This window comes from Schistocerca americana, chromosome 4 (assembly GCF_021461395.2).
Source record: "Schistocerca americana isolate TAMUIC-IGC-003095 chromosome 4, iqSchAmer2.1, whole genome shotgun sequence".
In the NCBI taxonomy this organism is placed as follows: domain Eukaryota; kingdom Metazoa; phylum Arthropoda; class Insecta; order Orthoptera; family Acrididae; genus Schistocerca; species Schistocerca americana.
Window position 1 is genome coordinate 524,006,063 of NC_060122.1, and position 25,386 is coordinate 524,031,448.

At 39.9% G+C, this 25,386-nt stretch overlaps 1 protein-coding gene across 1 annotated transcript in view; it reads right to left on the reverse strand.

The window, feature by feature from the left end:
* LOC124613910 (cadherin-23) overlaps nucleotides 1–25,386 on the reverse strand; it is a 356,576-nt gene that overhangs the window by 186,039 nt on the left and 145,151 nt on the right. The window contains exon 12 of the mRNA XM_047142660.1: nucleotides 1,197–1,322. Coding sequence (XP_046998616.1) covers nucleotides 1,197–1,322 — 126 coding nt within the window. The remainder of the gene's footprint in view (nucleotides 1–1,196; nucleotides 1,323–25,386) is intronic.

The window sequence follows — 25,386 nt, forward strand, 5'->3', positions numbered from 1 at the left end:
ACACACACAGGTTAAATTACACAATGCTGGGATTGCAGTTAAGTGGGCTGGTGTAGAGAATAGGAATGCAACACATGGAACTGGTGTGGTGTGTGCCACAGGATGACACTGACACTGGGTATCATTACTTATCTCTGTAGGGAGAACAGAAAGCCTAATTTCATCCAAATCTGAGAGAGTGGATGAGATGGTCTGGATGACTTGACATGCAACAACCCATATACAAACAATGTTTCTAAGGCTGTGGGTGGGAATGTGATTAACCTAAATGCTGTATTTGAAAGCAGTTGCAACCTTAATTGACAATATTTCAAGCAAGTGAAAGTCAAATGGTTCAACACCTACAAAAGAAAATCAATATTATTAAAAATGTGGCAACTACATTTATTTTGAAATTGATACCACAATCGAAAACTAAGAGGTAGTCCTATTGTTAACAGTGACCTCTTATGTGATTTATGATGAAAAGTGCCATCCATGCGAATGCCATCTATATGAGTGTTGACATTATTGCACTGAAGCCTGCCACACAGACAGCATGTGCAGTCAATACAAAGCAGCTTCTCAAGGGTCGTGTATAGCACTAAGTTACACAGAAGTCTTTAAAGTAGCAACATTACAGAAAAAAAGATTACCTCAAGCAATGTATTACCTATGTGAAGCAATGTTAAAAGCAGAAGAAACAGGAAGTGGTTTTCAAAGTGAATGCTTATTTATTCAAACCAGACACCATACACGGGACATCAACAGTGCTTTTTTTTCAATACTTCTGCACAGAGCATCATAAAATTAATAATGCTATCTTGTGTACTGGCAATGTTTTGTTACCATTTTGTTTGTAATTTGGCATTAAGCTCTTGCCCCTGTTCATTTTGAGTTGCCTATGGTGACAAATATCTCTGATAATCTTGAGATGGGTTGTTGTGAGGGCATGTAAATTATGCAGCCAAAGAAAGTTAATGGTAATTTATTTTTCAAATATTTGCTTTCTATTCTCATTGGTAGTGTAGTAGAAGATAGATGAGATATGAAGAAAGATTTTTTGGTTACTGACTCTGGCTCAATTTTTATGAAACTTTTAAGAAGCGTGCTATATAAATGATCACTTAACTTCATCCAGACTTGTACAGCTACCATTTTACATACCTGATAGGATGGTTATTGTGCGGGATTTAGTTATAAAGAAAAGTATTTACCTGTTTCCATTGCCTAAATCATCTCGTGCTTCAACTGTTAAATAATGTTTTGAAATCAGTTCTCTGTCAAATCCAGGAGTGTCAGATTTGATGGTAATTATTCCAGTAACTGGATCCAAGGATAAACTGTAAAAGATAAAATTAAATATTAGAACCATATACGATTCAACCTTACTGCACATTTTAAATATTGCAACCACTTTAGAAAATTTTGCAGTGTGATTGCAGAGCATGTAAGTAGGTAACTTTTCAATATTATGGAAAGGACAGTTGCTACCCACCACATAGCAGAGATGCTGAGTCACGACAGAAACAACAAAAACAATATGTAACTGTTTATTAGATTTATACCACATTTGTTCATTATATGGAGCAATGTGTTTACAGTTTACTATTACTGCAAATTTCCTTAGTTTTGTTATTTTATGATCATATTAGCATCATTTGCAGAATGTAATGTCATTTAATATGTTACATTATTGTTCAATATGGTAGGTCAAAGGTTCGGTTTCATACAAACACTGTACTGCACCACTTTGGTGTTGTCAGATTCACAGTTGTTGGTGTTGAATTCTTCATACTATATATAGGTGCTACTACATTTAAGACATACATTTAATGAAACTACATTACATAGTGCCACTTAAACAACTTGAATTCAACACTATGTAACTAAGTTTCTATCACCATTCATTTCCGTCCACTATTATTCTCCTTTCATTGTGTCAAGTCTTTTATATTGGAAATTTAGACAGGTCATGTTAATATCTGCACATTGATATTACAAAATTATTTATAAAAGATTAAATATGACAATAAACTATTTAATCATGGGAAATAACTGAGGGTGTAATAAATTCTTTGTTGATGTTTCACCTGCTTGGCCCAATAGTTGTTATAGATTCCAAGTAACCCTATTTCTTAAAGGGCAATGGCCTTGCCACAGTGGATACACTGGTTCCCGTCAGATCACCGAAGTTAAGCACTGTCGGGTGTGGTTGGCACTTGGATGAGTGCTTGGATGGGTGACCATCCAGGCCGTCATGTGCTGTTGCCGTTTTTCGGGGTGCACTCAGCCTTGTGATGTCAATTTAGGAGCTACTCGACCAAATAGCAGCGGCTCCGGTCAAAGAAAACCATCAAAATGACCATGAGGGCTTGTGCTGACCACACGCTCCTCCTATCCGCATTCTCAGCTGAGGATGACACGGTGGTCGGATGGTCCCGCTGGGTCACTTGTGGCCTGCAGATGGAGTGCTATTTCTTAAAGGAGTATTTTGCTCAGTACTCCACCTCAGAGCTTTTATCTGGTGTGTTTCTAAATTTGGAAACTTTCATATTTTCTGAAAATTATTATTTTAAACTAAATCAAACCTATACTCTGAATTTAAAGAAAAGTAGGCTAACAGATCTACCATGCTAATTTTGGCAACTAAATTGTTTGGAAGAGTTCAGTAAAACTTCTCCAATCCTATTTTGAACATGTTAATACTTTTTATGTTACATAGTTAACATAATCAGGCCTGATACACATTTAAAAACCCTTTGATACCAATGGGTATTGATAATTTCACTTATAAGTAGAAAAGTTCATAAATTTGTATATACCCATCCCAGTTATACCTGGCCTATGCCCCATTGGAATTACCTGTCACCAAGAAAGAGTGCATCACTTTGATTCATGCAACACTACTCCTCCCTCCTGCCAACCCCCCACACCTTGCTGTCTTATTCCATCTGGTGTCAGTTGCCTTGGAGGTTGAGTGACCACCAGAGGGGATGGACTCTGATCACCTTAGGGGGCACAGTGGCTGTGCAGCACTGTGCTCGCACAGTGAGAGTGCCAATGTCTTGCCACATCGATACAGTGGCCAACAGCATTCCATGCAGCTGATATATAGGCACTTGCCCATCTCACAGCTAGTCAGTTCTGTACGTGTGCTTGACACTGTTGGAACTATCTTTGCTGTACTCGGATTGGTTGATACCTATCTTGCATCTTGAATTTGTCCTCTGCTTCTCACCATTGGCTGTCATAATTGTGGCATGGGCTTTGCTTTGCACCTCACTGTCATCTAGGTTGTTTGTCCTTGCCCTGGTCAGTCTATCTGTTTTGTTCACCAACAGTTAGTTTGGGTTACTCTTATGCAGACATTTCTTCTGGCTGGTGGCTTACTCTGTTTCTCTGTTTCTTCTGGAGCTCCTAGATGCACACCGATATCTGACTACCTTTGGATACAACGTTCCACCTTCCACAAACCCAAAAACTTCCTCTGCCCTCAATGAAACACACTGTTCCTGAGCACCCACCCATTACACTGTTTTCAATCTTCCTGCCAAAATTCTGGCCCCTGCAGAAGTCTCAGTACTTTCTAAAGGCCTCAACTTTAGCCCTAAACCAAGGTTCAGCCATGCCAGACTTGTAAAGGACCTTCTTTCCTTTACTAATTTTCTACAGTGGAAACATTTCTTCATCGCACACTCTGCTGAAAACAGACAATCTAAATCCCACACAGAACATTGTTTAAAAAAGTTCTGGGCTCCCTCCAATTGTGACACTCCTCCTTTCACCCTATCATCTACAGGGTACCTTTAAGGAATTCCTCACTTCTAACCTGGCCTTGCTTTCCATCCCTAAATTCCTCTCCAGTGAGTCTAACATTCCTCCTATGGAAGATACAACTATCTGTAACACAAAATCCAATCCTTATTTTAGTGCAGTTATTTTAGAAATTATGTAAATTGTGATGTATAAGGCTATTTATGGTCTGTATGTGAACACGGTCCTGTGCAATGGCTAATGCATAGACTAGCCAATTCATCTGTCTGTTTCTACTGTACTTCTTGCACTTGAGGTACCATTACCACACTTTTGTGCATTCAGTGGGGTCACTCATACACGTTGTGCTCCCACTCAATGAAGCTCTGCTGTGCATCTGTTCATAGCTTGTGTGATGCCCTTCACAAAAACAGCGTATGGTAATAAAGGACTTTTCAGTATTTATTTCACCATCTTCTTAGCTTCCCTTTTCAGATCTAATTATTTCCAGTTTATCAAAGCTTAAAATTTTTTTTGCTGCAATTTTTCATTGTTCTGGTTCTTTCCTGGAAACCAGTTGACAGGCATTGGGGATTTCCAATTTTTCGATATAAGAGTCGCATTTTGCTGATGTGTTTGCACTGTGTAAGCATTTTACTGGTGGAATGTAACAATACGAAAGAAGGAAAGTTGCTACTCACCATATAGCGGACATGATGAGTCATGATAGGCACAATAAAAAGATTCACACAATCATAACTTTCGGCCATTAAGGGAGGGATAGTGTGGTGGGAGTGGCAGACAGTGAAGTGTTGCAGTTTAGACAGAGGGTAGGAGAGAAGGTGTGGAGGGGGGAGGGGGTAAGTAGCGGAAAGGAGAGAAATAAAAATAAAAGAAATTAAAAAACTGGGTGTGGCGGTGAAATGACGGCTGTGTAGTGCTGGAATGGGAACAGGGAGGGGGCTGGATGGGTAAGGACAGTGACTAACGAAGGTTGAGGCCAGGAGGCGTAGAAGTTCATCTCTCTTGTATAGACCCTTTAAATTCTCATTCCTCCTTTCAGTTTTTGCTTCCCGTTCCCGAAACCCATAACAACAGATTAGCAATGGGCCACTGCTTCGCACGTTTTTTGGTTGATGTTTTCATCAATTATAGGGAACAAAATTCTTTCAGGTATAGTTCAACCCATTGCAAGAAATTGTTGGTGTACAAACATTGCATCAACAATATATTCATTATTTTCAGTGGCCACTCTCCAGGAGCATCACAGCTTGCCAATGAGTTTAATGAATTGCACCTGAAAATGACATTTACAAATTACTTTGATCTCCGGTTAGAGCTGATTAATAATCAAGTTATTTTTTATACCTATATGAAGCTAATGCTACTGATTAAATCATACAGCTTCATTTTGCCAGCAAGTGTTATAAACTGAGCTTTTTCAGCTCCAAGGTTGATTACATACTTGGTCTACCTCTCGGTGAAAATGCCACAGTAACGAACAGAACAACCCAGAATTTATAGCAAGTAGAAATGGCTGTAGTATTTCACTATTCCAGAAGTTATGTAAAGAAAAGAAACTGAAACTGAATGGTTTGCCTACAGTCAAACACCTTAACACAGAGGTAAAATGGATCTCCCCTACCTTTTCTAGGGAACATATCGTATGACTGACCCAAGCTTTTTCAGTGTACAAACACACAAATAGCTCTCACTGGTGGTAGAAATATATGACACCAACTTCTTTATAAGGAACACACACAGAAAAGTATTTATGAAGTGTCAGGGGTTTATAGACTAGAATGTACCCCATGCAGTGCTGAATATGTCTGGCAAATGGGAAGAATGTTCACAACCAAGTTTCTGGAACACTTACTCACAAAAAAGAGCACTGATAAAACAACACCCGCCTTTTTAAAGAAGTTTAGCCTTGAAGTAGTGAAGAATGATGGCATCTCCTTTGTTATACTCCCTAATCCTTAATGCATTGTTTTAGTTCTTGTTTATATTTATGATGACCTTTCATGAGGTATAAATTATCTTATTGGACAAATATCAGCTAACTTTACTCTTATTTTAGGACAATTATTTTAGAAATTATGTATATTGTGATATATAAAGCTATTTACATTCTCTATGTGAACACAGTCCTGCACAGTAGCTAATGTATTATACTAGCCAATACCATCTGTCTGTTTCTATTGCAGTACCTGCACTCGAGATCCCATTACCATACTTTTCCGCATTCTATGTTTGCCAGCGGGGCTGCTTATACACGTTGTGCTCCCACTCCATGAAGCTCTGCTGTGCACCATTTCCTAATTTGTGTGATATCCTTTACACACTGCCACAAGTACGGTTGTTAAAGGATATTGTGGCATTTATTTTCACAGTCTCCTTAGCTGCCCTTATCAGGATCCAATTATTTCCAGTTTATCAAAGCTTAAACATTTTTTGATGCAATTTTTCATCATTCCGGTTCTTTCCATTAACCCAACTGACAGGCATTGGGGAGTTCCAACTTTTTGATATCCAAATTCCATTTTGCTGATTTATTAGCACTTTATTGATGGCATGTGCCATTACCAGTTTCTGTAAGTTCAGTAAAAAATTTCCTGTAGAGTATGTTTCTGCACAAAATAGGATCAGGAAATTTCCTTACACTTACTTTTATAAATTTTTTGCTTTGTAGAAAATCTGCAAATCTGCCCCCCCCCCCCCCCCCCCCCCCTCCGTCCATCCTCCATGAACCATGAACCATGGACCTTGCCATTGGTGGGGAGGCTTGTGTGCCTCAGCGATACAGATAGCTGTACCATAAGTGCAACCACAACGGAGGGGTATCTGTTGAGAGGCCAGACAAACGTGTGGTTCCTAAAGAGGGGCAAAAGCCTTTTCAGTAGTTTCAGGGGCAACCATCTGGATGATTGACTGATATGGCCTTGTAACACTAACCAAAACGGCCTTGTTGTGCTGGTACTGCGAATGGCTGAAAGCAAGGGGAAACTACAGTCTTAATTTTTCCCGAGGGCATGAAGCTTTACTGTATGGTTAAATGATGATGATGGCGTCCTCTTGGGTAAAATATTCTGTAGGTAAAATATTCCCCCATTTGGATCTCCGGGTGGGGACTACTCAGGAGGATGTTGTTCTCAGGAGAAAGAAAACTGGCGTTCTACAGGTCGGAGCATGGAATGTCAGATCCCTTAATCGGGCGGGTAGGTTAGAAAATTTAAAAAGAGTAATGGATAGGTTAAAGTTAGATATAGTGGGAATTAGTGAAGTTCGGTGGCAGGAGGAACAAGACTTTTGGTCAGGTGAATACAGGGTTATAAATACAAAATCAAATAGGGGTAATGCAGGAGTAGGTGTAATAATGAATAAAAAAAAATAGGAATGTGGGTAAACTACTACAAACAGCATAGGAATGCATTATTGTGGCCAAGACAGATACAAAGCCCACACCTACAACAGTAGAAAAAGTTTATATGCCAACTAGCTCTGCAGATGACGAACAGATTGATGAAATGTATGATGAGATAAATGAAATTATTCAGATAGTGAAGGGAGACGAAAATTTAACAGTCATGGGTGACTGGAATTTGACAGTAGGGAAAGGAAGAGAAGAATAGTAGGTGAAATTGGAATGGGGGTAAGGAATGAAAGAGGAAGCCGCCTGGTAGAATTTTGCACAGAGCATAACTTAATCATAGCTAACACTTGGTTCAAGAATCATGAAAGAAGGTTGTATACATGGAAGAAGCCTGGAGATACTCACAGGTTTCAGATAGATTACATAATGGTCAGACAGAGATTTAGGAACCAGGTTTTAAATTGTAAGACATTTCCAGGGGCAGATGTGGACTCTGACCACAACTATTGGTTATGAACTATAGATTAAAACTAAAGAAACTGCAAAAAGGTGGGAATTTGAGAAGATGGGACCTGGATAAACTGACAGAACCAGAGGTTGTAGAGAGTTTCAGGAAGAGCATTAGGGAACGATTTACAAGAATGGGGGAAAGAAATACAGTAGAAGAAGAATGGGTAGCTTTGAGAGGTGAAATAGTGAAGGCAGGATAGGATCAAGTAGGTAAAAAGGCGAGGGCTAATAGAAATCCTTGGGTAACAGAAGAGATACTGAATTTAATTGATGAAAGGAGATAATACAAAAATGCAGTAAATGAAGCAAGCAAAAAGGAATACAAACGTCTCAAAAATGAGATCAACAGGAATTGCAAAATAGCTAAGCAGGGATGGCTAGAGAACAAATGTAAGGATGTAGAGGCATATATCACTAGGGGTAAAATAGATACTGCCTACAGGAAAATTAAAGAGACCTTTGGAGAAAAGAGAACCACTTGTATGAATATCAAGAGCTCGGATGGAAACCCAGTTCTAAGTAAAAAAGGGAAAGCAGAAAGGTGGAAGGAGTATATAGAGGGTCTATACAAGGGCAATGTTCTTGAGGACAATATTATGGAAATGCAAGAGGATGTAGATGAAGATAAAATGGGAGATATGATACTGTGTGAAGAGTTTGACAGAGCACTGAAAGACCTGAGTCGAAACAAGGCTCCAGGAGTAGACGGCATTCCATTAGAACTACTGATAGCCTTGGGAGAGCCAGCCCTGACAAAACTCTACCATCTGGTGAGCAAGATGTATGAGACAGGTGAAATACCCCCAGACTTCAAGAATAATATAATAATTCCAATCCCAAAGAAAGCAAGTGTTGACAGATGTGAAAATTACTGAACTATCAGTTTAATAAGCCACAGCTGCAAAATGCTAACAAGAATTCTTTACAGACAAATGGAAAAACTGGTAAAAGCTGACAGTGGAGAAGATCAGTTTGGATGCCGTAGAAATGTTGGAACACGTGAAGCAATACTCACCCTACGACTTATCTTAGAAAACAGATTAAGGAAAGGCAAACCTACATTTCTAAGATTTGTAGACTTAGAGAAAGCTTTTGACAATGTTGACTGGAATACTCTCTTTCAAATTTTGAAGGTGGCAGGGGTAAAATACAGGGAGTGAAAGGCTATTTTCAATTTGTACAGAAACCAGATGGCAGTTATAAGAGTCGAGGGGCATGAAAGGGAAGCAGTGGTTGGGAAGGGAGTGAGACAGGGTTGTAGCCTATCCCCAATTTTATTCAATCTGTATATTGAGCAAGCACTAAAGGAAACAAAAGAAAAATTCAGAGTAGGAATTAAAATCCATGGAGAAGAAATAAAAACTTTGAGGATTGCTGATGACATTGTAATTCTGTCAGAGACAGCAAAGGACCTGAAAGAGCAGCTGAATGGAATGGACAGTGTCTTGAAAGGAGGATATAAGATGAACATCAAGAAAAGCAAAATGAGGATAATGAAATGTAGTCGAATTAAGTCGGGTGATGTTGAGGGAATAAATTAGGAAATGAAATGCTTAAAGTAGTAAATGAGTTTTGCTATTTGGGGAGCAAAATAACTGATAATGGTTGAAGTAGAGAGGATATAAAATGTAGACTGGCAATGGCAAGGAAAGCATTCCTGAAGAAGAGAAATTTGTTAAGATTGAGTATAGATTTAAGAGTCAGGAAGTCATTTCTGAAAGTATTTGTATGGAGTGTAGCCACGTAGGGAAGTGAAATGTGGATGATAAATAGTTTAGACAAGAAGAGAATAGAAGCTTTCGAAATGTGGTGCTACAGAAGAATGCTGAAGATTAGATGAGTAGATCACATAACTAGTGAGGAGGCATTGAATAGAATTGGGGGGGAAGAGAAATTTGTGCCACAACTTGACTAGAAGAAGGGATCGCTTGGTAGGACATATTCTGAGGCATCAAGGGATCACCAATGTAGTATTGGAGGGCAACATGGAGGGTAAAAATCGTAGAGGGAGACCAAGAGATGAATACACTAAACATATTCAGAAGGATGAGGGTTGCGGTAGGTATTGGGAGATGAAGAAGCTTGCACAGGATAGAGTAGCATGGATAGCTGCATCAAACCAGTCTCTGGACTGAAGACCACAAGAACAATAGGTAATCTGAAGATGCCTACCACAGGTGAAACATTTCACTGAAATTTGAGAATAAAAACCTCTGCAACCAAGACTGTATATTCATCTCCAGTCCAGAACTCATCAGCCTTCCCACAGATAGAGGCTCCACCATAGTGGTCATGAATTGTAGTGATTATGTTGCTGAGACTCTCTGCCACCCCCAGACACTTATGCATAAAAACCTTATGATTGTGGTTCTGTCCCAGAGTCCAAGAGGTCCATCCCAAAACTTGACACCAGAATCCATCTAACTACTGACACCAGCAAACCACCACACACCCCCAAACTCAACTCCACAGGTCTCCATATTGGGTGACTCACTGTGGCTGGGTTTCAATGTTTCCACAGAACAAACCTCTGCCCTTTGTTCACCAACATATCCAACCTCTGTCCATAACCTTCCATCCTACATTCAAGACACCACTCATTTTTAAACTGTCTTTCCACAGTTTCTGTCCCATCATCACCAGACTCTTTCTTGGTCATTGTGGATGAGACATCCTTACACACCAACATCCCCCACACTCATGACCTTATAGCCACTGAACACTACCTTTCCCAATGTCCTCCTGATACCAAACCCACCATCTCTTTTCTAATCCTCCTAGACATCCACATCTTGACCCACAATTATTTCATTTCTGATAGCCAAATCTATAAACAAATCCATGGACAATCGCATGTCACCAGTCTATGTCAACTTATGTATTGGCCATCTGGAGGGCTCCTTTCTGTGCAGTCAACACCTAAAACCCCTTGTCTGCTTCACATTCGTTGATGGCATTTTCATGATTTGTACTCACTGCAGCCCCCCCTCCCCCCTCTGCTCCTACCTCAATAACCTCAACGCCTACTCCCAAATCCACTTCACCTAGGCCTTCTCAGCTCAATGAGTCATCTTCCTACATGACGATCTCCACTTCTCCGATAACTCCATAAATATGTCTGTTTACATTAAGTGCACCAATTATCAATACCACCCCAGCACTGGTTCTGTGTCAAAAAGTCTCTTCCTTACAACCCTGCCACCCATGGATGCTACAACTGCAGTGGAAAGCAAGAGTTGTCAAAATATACCGATAACCATTCCAGAGCCTTTATTCACAGGCTGTGTCCTATCCATCTCATCCATAAAGAGATCTCCTATGCCATCTCCTCTGACACCAGTAAATGTGTTAACTAGCCAACGACCAGCACTCTTCTGAACACCCTATGTCACCCTGGACTTAAGAAGCTCAACCAACAGCCTTCAACAGAGATTCAACTTCCACTCATTGTACTCTGAGATGAATGATATCTTAGCCAAAATCCTACCCACATCAAAAAAGTTGTGTTCTGTCATCCACCCAACCTACAGAATATCCTTGTCCATCACTATTCCAATCCTACACCCCATGGATCATACCTCTGTAGTCAGCCCATGTGCAGGGCCTATCCCATACACCACCTCCCAAGTCACAGGTATTTCCTACCCTATAAAATGCATGGCCACATGTGGAAGCACCCATGTTGTATATCAGCTATACTGCAATTATTACACAGCATTTTATGCAAGTATGGCAAGTAATCAATTGTCTACCTACATGAATGGCCACTGCCAAAATAATGGCAAACTGCAAATAGGACCATCCATTTGCCAAACATGCTGTGCACCACAACACAGCGATTTGGATGCTCCCTTACAGAACTAGTTTCTCTGAACTATGAAGTTGGGAATTTTCTCTCCAGCATATCTTGCATTCTCTCCATCCCCATGGCCTAAACCATTTTCCACTGCCTTGCTTTACCTTTTCCTTTCTGTCTGATATCTACATCACTTCTTCCCCATACAAATCATGTACTGCTTTGGCCTCACTTATGTTTACTTGCTTATTGCATCCTTACCTATGAGACTGTATATTGATATGTTATATAGTTATGGGACTTTGTACTGTTCTATACTTTATTCAGTGTTATTGTGGATCTCTTTATGTGTAAACAGAATAAAAACGTTGTTGGTGTTACTCCTGGTACTGTGTCTGTACAGTGTTACAACACTTTTATATGTATTTTAACAAATGAATTTTTGACCATACTTTGTTGTACTCCATGATAGGATTTATGCTGTACTGCCTCACTACCTGATGATTATTATTTCAACTTTGTCTGTTTTGCATTACGAATATTTGATCCTTTTATCCATTTTTATGGTTTATGTTAGGAAATATGTTGTGATGCATAATGCAGATATACTCTACATATTCTGTAACATAGTTTTTATGAAGGAATATCACTGAACTGTAACCATATATTCATGGTATTTTATGGCTGTTGATTGCACAAACTCAGGTTGCAATTTTACTTTTCACTTAAAGGAATACATTTCACTTAAAATTTGTTGTGTGTCACTTACAGCTATTCTATTGCTTCTGAACATGATTGAAAACTGGTGTAAAATTGTATTGTTTCCCATTGCATTCACAATTTGTGTACTGCATGGATCCATTACATTCAAATGAAACAAAGGAGGACATACATTATTTGTACACAATGTGCTGTAACAAGCACAACACTACAGCTGTTGTGACACTATTTCCACTTTAGTTTTTTGTGCTGCAATCTTTCTTCAATGCTGTCGGTCTACTGAAGTTACCTCCTTCTGTCAATGCAATGTGCTATTCTTCTCTTTTGGTTAGGAATCCTCAATCATGTTGACTTATGATCAGACTTACTCTATAGTAGTATAAAACATGCAAGATACATGTGCAGAAAATGTGCAGTATGTCAGAGTCAGGATGGTCATGGTCTAATGTGTGAATTTTGAAAGGCGCCATGGTGTAAATCACGGCACAGTTCAAGGGATTTTTGCAAGATCTCAGCACAGCATATGGTGACATACCCCATTGTTGTGCATTACAACGGCTTAATAGAGGCAAAGTTCTCAACATATTTTTTGCTATTTGGAAAGAAATCCCCTATTTATGGAAATTAAAGGAGAGACACAGCTAGCACTCAGTGAAGACAAAAGGACTGCAGATTTGGCCTTTCTCACTGATAGCATAGGGTACTAAAATCACTTAAACGAGTCACTTCAATGAAATGATCTACTTATTCCTAGCATGTATGACAAAATAAATGGATCTTATACCGGACCTTTGGAAATGTAGTTAGAACTCACTGATTTGCAAAAATGCACTCTGCTCAGGGATAGATATTACAACACTACCAATTTGTTAAGATGGTACCATGATGTTCATGCAGAAGAGTTTCCAAAGCTACACAGAAATGTGGCTAACGTTATTTCTGTGTTAGGTTTGGCTCTACATATTGGTGTGAACAAGTGTTTTCCATTATGAAGAGAATAAAAACAGCAGAAAGATCCCCAGACATGATCCAACACTGAAAAGTGTTCTGTGTCTTGCACCAACAAGAGGTCTCAGTCAAAATATTTCATATTTTGATGTTTGAAACTTTCCCGGCGTACTGATTGTTCTATAAAAACACGGTAGAACTGCCATAAGTCAGTAACATCTTGCCACGATATTTCGGCACAAAGTCTTTTGGCCATCTTCAGGTGAGTACAGCTGTAGAAGAACTGGCAAATACACACTGAGCTCTGCTACTTAAAGCCAAAGGGCGCTACATTGCGCATGTACTGTTTAGCGTGCGCGTCACAACTCCGTGGGCTGCACCTGGCGCCCTCCGCGGTGAAAACTTGGTATTTCGATATCAGATTGATCTTTATCTTTATACCGGTAACTACATTGACTACGAAGTTTCTCTACAACAGGATTCCAAGTGGAATTTAACTGGTAACTGCTATCTTGATTGATAAGAGTCTCGCTGTCTGACAATTTTATTTCTATGGATTCATTTATAATTGAACTCCAGAAATTTGATGTTTGAGCCACAATTTTTGTATCATTGTAATTCATAGAGTGGCCAGTAGAAATGCAATGTCCAGCGATTGCGGACTTGGTGGGTTGGAGAAGGCGAGTATGCCACTGGTGTTCCACAATACGTTCCTGCACCGTTCTTGTTGTCTGCCCTATATATTACTTGCTGCAATCACATGGAATCTTGTAGACACCTGATTTACGTAAGCCCAGGTCATCCTTAACGGATCCCACCAGTGATGATATTTTAGGAGGAGGGCGAAAGATGACTCTAACTTGATGCTCCCTCAATATTCTACCTATCTGTGACGAGATGTTTCCAATAAAAGGTAGATAAGCCATTGACCTGAAGACCTCTTCTTCTTCCTTGTTGCATTGTTTGTAGGACTGCATAGCTCTGTTCACTTGCTTAGTTGAAAAGCCATTCATCAGGAATACTTTTTGCAGGTGTTTCAGTTCCGTTTGAAGACTGTCGACGTCAGAAATAATATGGGCATGGTGGATTAAAGTTTTAAGGACACCCATTGTTTGTGCTGGATGATGGCAACTGGTAGCTTGCAGATACAAACCTATATGGGTTGGTTTCCTATACACCGAATGACCAAGTGTGCCATCATTCTTGCACCGTACCAGAACATCTAAAATTAAAAGTGGCAGAGTCAAGAGCTCTCTCTTCAAAATCTTCCATAAAAAGATTTGCCACCAGGGGACTCCCCATGGTGACACCATCAGATTGTTCATAAAATTCATTGTTGAATGTAAAATATGTAGAAGAGAGAGTATGCTCAAACAACGTTGTAATATCTGCATCAAACATATTACCGATCAGGTGTAATGAATCTACAAGAGGCACCTTGGTAAAGAGAGAAACCACGTCCAGACTGACCAGCAAGTCATTACTTTGCAGCTGTAAAGACTGAATACAGCTAATAAAATCACTAGAGTTTTTTATGTGATGAGGGCATTTGCCTATAACCTGTTTAAGCAGTGATGCCAGAAATTTTGCTAGGTCGTAGGTGGCTGCCCCAATGTTGTTCACAATCGGACGTAATGGTACATTTTCCTTATGGATCTTAGGCAGTCCATATAGCCTGGGAGGAACCGCACTATTTGGTTTCAATCTCTTGATGACCTCCTTTGATAGAGAACTATTTGACAAGAGTTCTGCTGTTTTTCGCATAACTCAGCTCGTGGGGTCCTTATCAATTTTGTGATAGGTGGAATCACATAATACAACATTGATCTTATTGACGTAAGAACTGTAGAATTTCCTTTGTCCAATTTTAAGACAACTGTATCCACATCTGCTCTTAAATTACAGAGAGCTCTCCTTTCCGTAGGTGAGATATTACTCTTCATAGGTGCACCTCTAGTCAGCACGCGACAAGATTCATGTTGGACTTCCTCCGCTTTATCTGTATCAAGACGGCATGCAGCTTCTTCAATGGCACTGACGAAGTCTACAAATCGCAGCGAAACAAGTGTGGGGGCAAAATTCAGAGCTTTTTCTAACACAGACATAGTCACATCATCAAAATCTTTCTCTGTCAAATTAACAACAGATCGTCGAGGAGCTTCCTGTAGCATCTGTGCAGAAAGTCTATTAATCTTGGCAGTTTGCCTCATCATGCACAATGTAGCCCCCTTTGGCTTTAAATAGCAGAGCTCAGCTCGTATTCGCCAGTACTTATACAGCTGTACTCACCTGAAGATGGCCAAAAGACTTCATGCCGAAATATTGTGGCAAGATGTTACTGACTTACGGCAGTTCTCCTGTGTTTTTATGGAACATTTCATATTTTGTTCTAAAAAAGAAATGTTTTGTTTCACAAGCATAATAAAATACATTGATAAGACAAAACATTATGAGTAGTGCCCACCACAATGTTGGCTGCCACCTGGTGCTGCTTGGGCACATGACATGATAAGAAGTGTGTAAGATGAGCAGACATGGATGTGGGCACCCTTGCAAAGCTATGAGCTACGAATGGAGAAATTGACTGAGATAAGTGACTTTTACAAAGGGCAGAGTATTATTACGCAGAGCCGTGAATGAGTATCTAAAAAATGGTGAAGCTGGTGGAATGTTCATATGCTACTGTCTTGAGCATCTACAGAAAGAGGTAGAAGGACAGTAAAATTGCCACTAGCCACTAAATGGTTGGATGTCCACGACTCTTCACAGAACATGGGGTTCAGAGGCTTATCTACTCTCAAAAGTAGGATAGATGGTGATCTGTGGTATCTCTACTGAAAGAGCAAAGTGCTGGTGCACCCACAAATGTTTTGGAGCTCACCGTTCATCGTACATTGTTGAACATGGAGCTCCGCAGGCAGATCACCTCTGCATGTTCACATGTCGATCTATCGACATCATCCATTATGATTGCAGTAGGTATGGGACAATTGGGATTTGACTGTCTATTGATGGAAACGTTTTGGCTCTTCAGGTGAATCACATTTTTGTTACGCTAGGTCTCTGGTCATCTCCATGAACGCCATCACTGAGTTGACTGGGGGCTCAATATGTGCACCGCACCACAGACGCAGGCTAGTGGGAGCAGTATTTTGCTATGGGAGACATTCTCCTGTACTTGCACAGAACCTGTAGTAGTAATCAAAGCCACACTGACAGCTGTGAACCACCTGCATCCCTTCGTGCTTGAAGTCTTCCCCAACAATGATGTCATTTTTCAGCAATATAATTGTCCATGTCTGGTAGGCAGAACCATGCTACAGTGGTTTGAAGAACACCATAGCGAACTCATGTTGATGTCTCAGTGACCAAATTCAACTGGTGTAAGTTGTATGAAAACCATCCGGGTCACTATCAGGTGCCATCACCGCATACGCAAATCAGCAGGCTCTTATTTATGTGGATTACATGATCTTTCCATAGACATCTAATGCCACATGCCTCCACAAACCCATCAACAAACTGTTAAGAGTCCTGATATGTAGAATCAGTTACGTATTTCATTTCAGAGATGAACAAATGAGCTATTAAGAAGGTGGTGGTAATGTTTTGGTTTATCAGTATATTACTATTCTTCACTTAGACTGAATTTTTCTTTTACACACATCCTGCTGCAATACACTACTCAGTCTCCTCATAACTAGTTCTGTTATTTACAGTGTTGACAATTTATGCATGACCTATTTTCCCATCACCTGTCATGCGCAGGAAACTCTTTATTGCATGCACGTGCACAGTTCATGCACAGTTGTACCCATGTGTGCCCAGCTCCCTACCAGTGGGCACACTTACTGGAACAGCCTTCTCTATAGACTACAAAATGAGCAGAAATGATAAGATGAAATTACAGATAAAATAATTTTGGTAATCCAATCCAAATAACTGCTGATAGAGGGACCTAAACTGTATATTTCAAGAATTCAAGGAGCTTGGCTGAGCCAAAGGAAGTGGACATTTCTTAACTACAGCTAGATTCCCTATACTGAATGAACACTTTTTAATTACAATTGGATTCCCTGGAGTGAATCAGATTGAGAGAATCAACTCTATTTTGACTATGATCATTACCACACAAACTGGAGTTAAGATGCTACACAAACTGAACTTCACATTAACAAATAATCAGAACTGCTGATGACATATCCATCAACAGAGATTCCACAACGGTGCTAAATTTTAATTTATGCTTTAAATATTATTGTAAGACAAGATTATTCATTCACTTGGAGAAAGCTGCTAAACTACAACTCAGCAAGGTGCAAGGTCGAAAGAAATGGCGATCTTGTGACAACAAAACAAACATGAACTGGACTAAAATTAAAGCTGAAGGCCAAGTGTTTTGGTCCCTGTTAAATTATGAAAGTTAAAACAAATGTTATGTATGGTGTTTGATGAGAAGGCAACACCTACCAGGACCTAAGGAGTACAACAACATGTGTTACAATTACGCAATGCTCCTCATTGAATTTGTGGTTGAGTTAGCCCCTCTTCTGACTATAGTCTATCACAGATATCTTGAACAAAAAACCAAGTCCAGTTCTCAGAAACATGTGGAGGTCACAACTGTCTACAAGAAGAGTAGTACAAGCAATCCATAAAACTACTATTTAATATCCTTGACATCAATTTGCTGTAGAATCTTAGAACATATTCTGAGCTCAAATATAATGAGGTATCTTGAATAGAATGACCAGCAAGGATTTCAAAAAATCAATCATGTGAAATCTAACTCACATGACCAACTAAAAGTTTTGGGTCAAGGCAATCAGATAGATGCTGTATTTCTTGAACTCCAAAAAGCATTTGACTCAGTACCATACCTATTCTTATTGTCCAAGATATGATCATCTGGGGTATCAAGTGAAATTTGTGACTGGACTGAGGGATTTTTGCCAGGGAGGAAACAACATGTTGAATGGAAAGTCACTCTCAGAAGTAGAACTAACTTTGGGTGTATCCCTGGGAAGTGTGTTGGGACCTTTGCTGTTCATGTTGTATATCAATGACCTTCTAGACAATATCAATAGTAAAATCACGTTTAATTTTACACTTCACAAAATGAAAAAAAAGTAGTATCCTATGATTATAATATCAATGAGTCACTGTTGGAATCAGCTAACTCATACAAATACCCGGCTATAACACTTTGTGTGAATATGAAATGGAATGATCACATAGGTTAAGTCATGGGTAAGGAAGGTTTGTTGGTAGAATTCTGGGGATGTGCATTCTTACTACCAAGGAGATTTCTTAAAAATCACTTGTGCGACTGGTTCTAGAATATAGCTCAAGTTTGTGGGACCTATACCAGATAGGACTAACAGGGGATATTGAATGTATACAGGAATGGAAGCACAAATGATCACAGGTTTGTTTAATCCATAGGAGAGTGTCATAGGGATACTGGAGGAACTGAACTGGGAGACTCTTGAAGATAGACATAAAGTATCCCAAGGAAGTCTATTAAGAGAATGTCAATAACTGGCTGTAGCAATATACTACAACCCCCTATGCATCACTCACATAGGGATCAGGAAGATCAGCTTAGAATAATTATTGCACACAGAGAGGCATTTAAACAATAATTCTTGCCATGCTCTGTATGTGAATGGAACAGGAAGAAACCATAATAACTGGTACAGTGGGAGGTACGCTCTGCCATGCACCTCACGTTGGTTTGCAGAGTATAGATGTAGATGTAGCAGTAGGTGTAGATGTAGAGGTAGATGTGACTACTAATTATCTGAGTAGGATGATTGTCAGGATGGCTGAATGTGGGATTCAGATATGGGATTTGAAGACCAATGAGACAAGTAATGTGCTAGCAAAGGTTAATACTGTAAAGTAATTTTTGTATGTTCATGCACAAAGTAAGTTAAGGGAGAAGATACAAGTTGTATTGTCCTGTTCTTTTGTTTATCATTAGACTTAGCACAGGTGGCAATAACAAATACTTTGTGTGAAAGTCTGAACTATTATCCTACAATGCCATAAATAATAGATTTCTTGCAGTCCAATGAATCTAAACAAAACTTCGTCCTTCTCTTTAGCCAAGATAGAAAATCTATCAATCAGTATATTCATATCTACCTGCCTCACATCACCAGATGCAAGCGTAAGCAAAAATAACACAAATGTGTGACTCTGTGTGTGCCAGGAATTTGTAATTGTTGGCAGCCAGAGGAGCAAATGGCAGATGGCTAGTACCAGCTCCCTAGTGTCTGTGCAGAGACTGGGTTTGCGTCGGAAGCAAATCTGAAATCTTCATAAGTTCATTCAGTCTAGAATTTTTGAAATCTGATGCACATCTTATCCAATCGTAATCCGAATGGAACAGAATGAAGCTTCTGTAAAACTGTGAAAACCAGTTTCCATTTCTTTCCACTCACATATTTTAATAGAGATGGTCTTTTGAGATCTTCTACTCTGTGATCTTTTATATATAGCAGTCATGATGGTTTTTGTTGACTGTAAAGACTATATATCCAAATGATGCTTTAAAATTCAAAATAATGTCACTCGATTGTGACTGTGAGAGACATAAACTTCCTGATAGAAAACTAAGATCTGCAATCTTCACACACTGTTCTACCACATTTAAGTGGGCACAGTAGTTGGCAGGTTGTAGTTGCAAGATTGGAAGTCAAAATACAATTGACAAAATATACAAAGTATTGAGTAAGACTTACTAATACATTCACTTGAGAGACAGTATCTTCCTGTATACAATTGCCTGAAGGCTGATTCCAACTTTGTATCTGAACCAGCACTATCTAAGAGAGGATCACAAAAAATTGGGGAGATGACCACTGAGAATTCTTTTGTTTCAATAAAACATGAGATGATTAAGTAAATAGTATTGCATGCCATATAAATGTGCTATCATCTGTGACTGACAAGTCTTGTGTAGTCTTCTCCACTAGTAATGGCTTATTTAGAGTTGCTTTTTCCTAATCCAGCAGTGGAAATTGCTTATATGATTTCTAGTTTTCAAGACATGGGCAATGTTTAAACATTGTAAAATTGCACAGAGACAGAATGGCACACCAGTACTGCTAACAGACGTAAGTAAAAGCAGAAAAAACTATTGTAGCTTCTGGAACTGTCTAGTTCTTTCCACAGAGGAGAAAGAGGGAGAGGCTGGGGGAGATTCCAAGGGGGAACTGGTCACTTATACCCCACATTGAGAGGGACCCATCTGTTGTGAAGGACAGAGAAACGGTAAGACTTTGACTTCATGTTTGGGAAGATGGAAGTTCAAATTCCCATTCAGCCATCCATCAGCCATCCAGATTTAGGTCTTCTGTGATTTCCCTAGATTATTTAAGATGAATACTGCAGTGACGCATGCTTGTACTCTAGAAAGGCTGTGCATGCGAGTGCCCCAGACTTGTGAATGTGTGTTTGTGTGTGTGTGTGTGTGTGTGTGTGTGTGTGTGTGTGACAGAGAGAGAGAGAGAGAGAGAGAGAGAGAGAGAGAGAGAGAGAGAGAGAGAGAGAGAGAGAGAGACAGATCACCATCATAGTCTGCCAAGGGCTCCAGTCTATTTAAGGCTAGCCAGGCTATGCTCAACCTCAGTTCTCTACATGTATTGCTACAGAGTTTTGTGTATATAATTGGTTCCTACTGAATGTTACTTACATACTGTGTTCAAGTTGTTAATGCTTCTCTGGAATAAAGTTGTTTTCAGTCTACTGGTCATGTTGTACTTTACCTAATTACAACATGATTGGCAATGACTGTGGCCCTGTTCCCAGCACAAATTTCTACTCTGGTAGGTCCTCCATTTATTCTCACGATGGCCGATTATGTTATAGAGGAAATTTTATATTCGTTGGTTCAACAGCAAGATTAATTCACTATGGTGTTGCACCACCAATCGTAGGTGCTAGACAATCAAATTCAGTTACTTCAATCATTGGCTTCTGTTTTGTCTTGTCACCATGCTCCTGTCTGTGTCACCTGCTGTTTTGCCCTTCACACCCATCATGGTTTATCCACCTCCTTTTCCTACATACAATGAGTCCAGTGAAGTATGGGACACATACAAGAAACATCTGCAACAACACTTGCAAGCTTTTGGGATTACTGACCCTATTTTTCCTTCCATGGATATCACAAAGTTCCTTTCACCAGATGCTCCATCTAATCAATTGATTATTCCGATATATGAATGATATTCTAATCTTTTCACAATCACAAGACCAGCATAAAATACATCTATGGCAAGTTTTCATACACTTACAGGATGCTGGTGTCATAGTCAACACAGACAAGTGTGTTTGGTGTCTGCAGAAGGGCTCACACCTCTTGTGGAATGTGCAATCACCATTCACAATGTTCTCAGGCCAAAAACTTTCAATAACCTAAGAAGATTCCCCAGAATGCTAAATTATTAACAGCAATACATTCCCTGGCTGATACATTGCTGGCACCATTAACAAAACTGCTGAAAAGAAAAAAACACAGCAGCAACCTTTTGCCCTACTCCCAAATTCAACCATGCTGGACTACTTAAAGACCTTCTCTCCTTCTTCCGGTATCTACAGTGGAAACACTTTTTCACTATCAATCAGACGAATCAGACTCAAACAAAGACCAATATTGAACCTTGCCTAACTCAGTTCACTCCTCCATCCAACCGTGATCCACCCCCACTGCCTCCAAACCAACTTTCCAGAATTTCTTAATCTCGAACATTGCCTCAACATCATTCCCCAAATCTCTCAACATGCAAACTAACCTTACATCCACAGAAAGAACAGCAGTCCACCATCTAAAAACTTATCCTGACCTTATAATCCTACCTGCTGACAAAGGCTCCACCACCGTTGTTTTGAACCACAAGGATTACATGGCAGAAGGACTCTGTCAGCTGCCAGATACTTCCACCTACAAACCATGCCACAGTGATCCCATTCCAGTAATCCAGCAGGATCTCCAGTCACTGCTCAAATCCTTAGGCCCATCCCAGGACTTCTCCCGAGAGTCCATCTCTCTGCTCACCCCTACCACTCCCTGCACTCCTAACTTCTACATGCTTCCTAAGGTCCATAAACCCAACCACCCAGGACCCCCCATTGCGGCCGGTTACTGTGCCCCCATTGAGAGAATCTCTGCTCTCGTAGACCAACACCTTCAACCTATTACCCAGAACCTATCCTTCTATATAAAAGATACCAACCATTTCCTCGACTGACTCTCCATAGGTCCTGTCCCTTTACCACACGTTGCCCTGCTCATCACTATTGATGCCACCTCCCTGTACACTAACATTTGTAATGCCCATGGCCTTATTGCTGTTGAACACTACCTTTCCAGATGCCCTATGGATTCCAAACCAACAACCTCCTTCCTAGTCTCCATGACCAACTATATCCTCACCCACAACTACTTCTCCTTTGAAGGTATTACCTACAAACAAATCCGCAGTACGGCAATGGGCATCCACATGGCACCATCCTATGCTAACCTATTCATGGGCCATCTAGAGGAATCCTTCCTAAAAACCCAGAATCCTAAACCCCTCACCTGGTTCAAATTCATTGATGACATCTTTGCTATCTGGATTGAAGGTGAGGACACCTTACTCACATTCCTCCAGAACCTCAACAACTTCTCCCCCATTTGCTTCACCTGGTCCTACTCAACCCAACATGCCACCTTCCTAAATGTTGATTTTCACCTCAGAGATGGCTACATCAGTGCCTCCATCCATATCAAACCTGCTAACCACCAGCAATACCTCCACTTCAACAGCTGCCACCCATCCCATACCAAGAAGTCTCTTCCATACAGCCTAGCCACCCGTGGTCATCGCATCTGCAGTGACGAGCAGTCTCTCTCAAAATATACCGATTAGATTAGATTAGATTAGATTAGATTAGATTAATACTAGTTCCATGGATCATGAATACGATATTTCGTAATGATGTGGAACGAGTCGAATTTTCTAATACATGACATAATTAGGTTAATTTAACAACATACTTAAGTTAATATAACAACTTTATTTTTTTGTGTTTTTTGTTTTTCTTTTTTTTTTATTTTTAAAATTTTTTTTTCTTAATTTATATCTAAAAATTCCTTTATGGAGTAGAAGGAGTTGTCATTCAGAAATTCTTTTAATTTCTTCTTAAATACTTGTTGGTTATCTGTCAGACTTTTGATACTATTTGGTAAGTGACCAAAGACTTTAGTGCCAGTATAATTCACCCCTTTCTGTGCCAAAGTTAGATTTAATCTTGAATAGTGAAGATCATCCTTTCTCCTAGTATTGTAGTTATGCACACTGCTATTACTTTTGAATTGGGTTTGGTTGTTAATAACAAATTTCATAAGAGAGTATATATACTGAGAAGCTACTGTGAATATCCCTAGATCCTTAAATAAATGTCTGCAGGATGATCTTGGGTGGACTCCAGCTATTATTCTGATTACACGCTTTTGTGCAATAAATACTTTATTCCTCAGTGATGAATTCCCCCAAAATATGATGCCATATGAAAGCAATGAGTGAAAATAGGCATAGTAAGCTAATTTACTAAGATGTTTATCACCAAAATTTGCAATGACCCTTATTGCATAAGTAGCTGAACTCAAACGTTTCAGCAGATCATCAATGTGTTTCTTCCAATTTAATCTCTCATCAATGGACACACCTAAAAATTTGGAATATTCTACCTTAGCTATATGCTTCTGATTAAGGTCTATATTTATTAATGGCGTCATACCATTCCCTGTACGGAACTGTATGTACTGTGTCTTATCAAAATTCAGTGAGAATCCGTTTACAAGGAACCACTTAGTAATTTTCTGAAAGACAGTATTGACAATTTCATCAGTTAATTCTTGTTTGTCAGGTGTGATTACTATACTTGTATCATCAGCAAAGAGAACTAACTTTGCCTCTTCATGAATATAGAATGGCAAGTCATTAATATATAATAAGAACAACAAAGGACCCAAGACTGACCCTTGTGGAACCCCATGCTTGATAGTTCCCCAGTTTGAGGAATGTGCTGATCTTTGCATGTTACGAGAACTACTTATTTCAACTTTCTGCACTCTTCCAGTTAGGTACGAATTAAACCATTTGTGCACTGTCCCACTCATGCCACAATACTTGAGCTTGTCTAGCAGAAATTCATGATTTACACAATCAAAAGCCTTTGAGAGATCACAAAAAATCCCAATGGGTGGTGTTCGGTTATTCAGATCATTCAAAATTTGACTGGTGAAAGCATATATGGCATTTTCTGTTGAAAAACCTTTCTGGAAACCAAACTGACATTTTGTTAGTACTTCATTTTTACAGATATGTGAAGCTACTCTCACTGAAGCCTCCCATCCTTGTACAAAAACAAATCTCTCGTTCCTTATCTTTCCAGCTTCCCACCACCTCCCAAAATCCCACAGTCCAGCCACAGAGGAGCATTCCCCTCGTAACTCAGTACCATCTGGGACTGGAGCAACTGAATTACATTATCCGCCAGTGTTTCGATTCCTCTTGTCATGCCCTGAAATGGGAAATGTCGTGCCCACTATCCTTCCCACCCCTCCTACCATGGTATTCTGCCATCAACTGAACCTACACAATATACTTGTCCATCCTTACACAACCCCCAATCCCATACCTCATGGCTCATACCCCTGTAATAGACCTAGATGCAACACCTGTCCCATACATCCTCCTACCACCACCTACTCCAGTCCAGTCACTAACATCACCTATCCCATCAAAGGCAGGGCTACCGGTGAAACCAGTCATGTGATTTACCAGCTAAGCTGCAACCTCTGTGCTGCATTCTATGTAGGCATGACAACCAACAAGCTGTCTGTCCGCATGAGCGGCCACCGAGAAACTGTGGCCAAGAAACAAGTGGACCACCCTGTTGCTGAACACGCTGCCAAGCATGATATCCCTCATCTTAATGACTCCTTCACAGCCTGTGCCATATGGATTCTTCCCACCAACATCAGCTTTTCTGAACTGTGCAGGTGGGAACTTTCCCTGCAATACATCCTACATTCTCACAGCCCTCCTGGCCTCAACCTTCGTTAGTCACCATCCTCACCAATCCAGCCCCCTCCCTGTTCCTATTCCAGCACTACACAGCCGTCATTTCACCACCACACCCAGTCTTTTAATTTCTTTTCTTTTATTTCTCTCCTTTCCGCTACTTACCCCCTCCCCCCTCTGCACCTTCTCTCCTGCCCTCCGTCTAAATTGCAACACTTGAC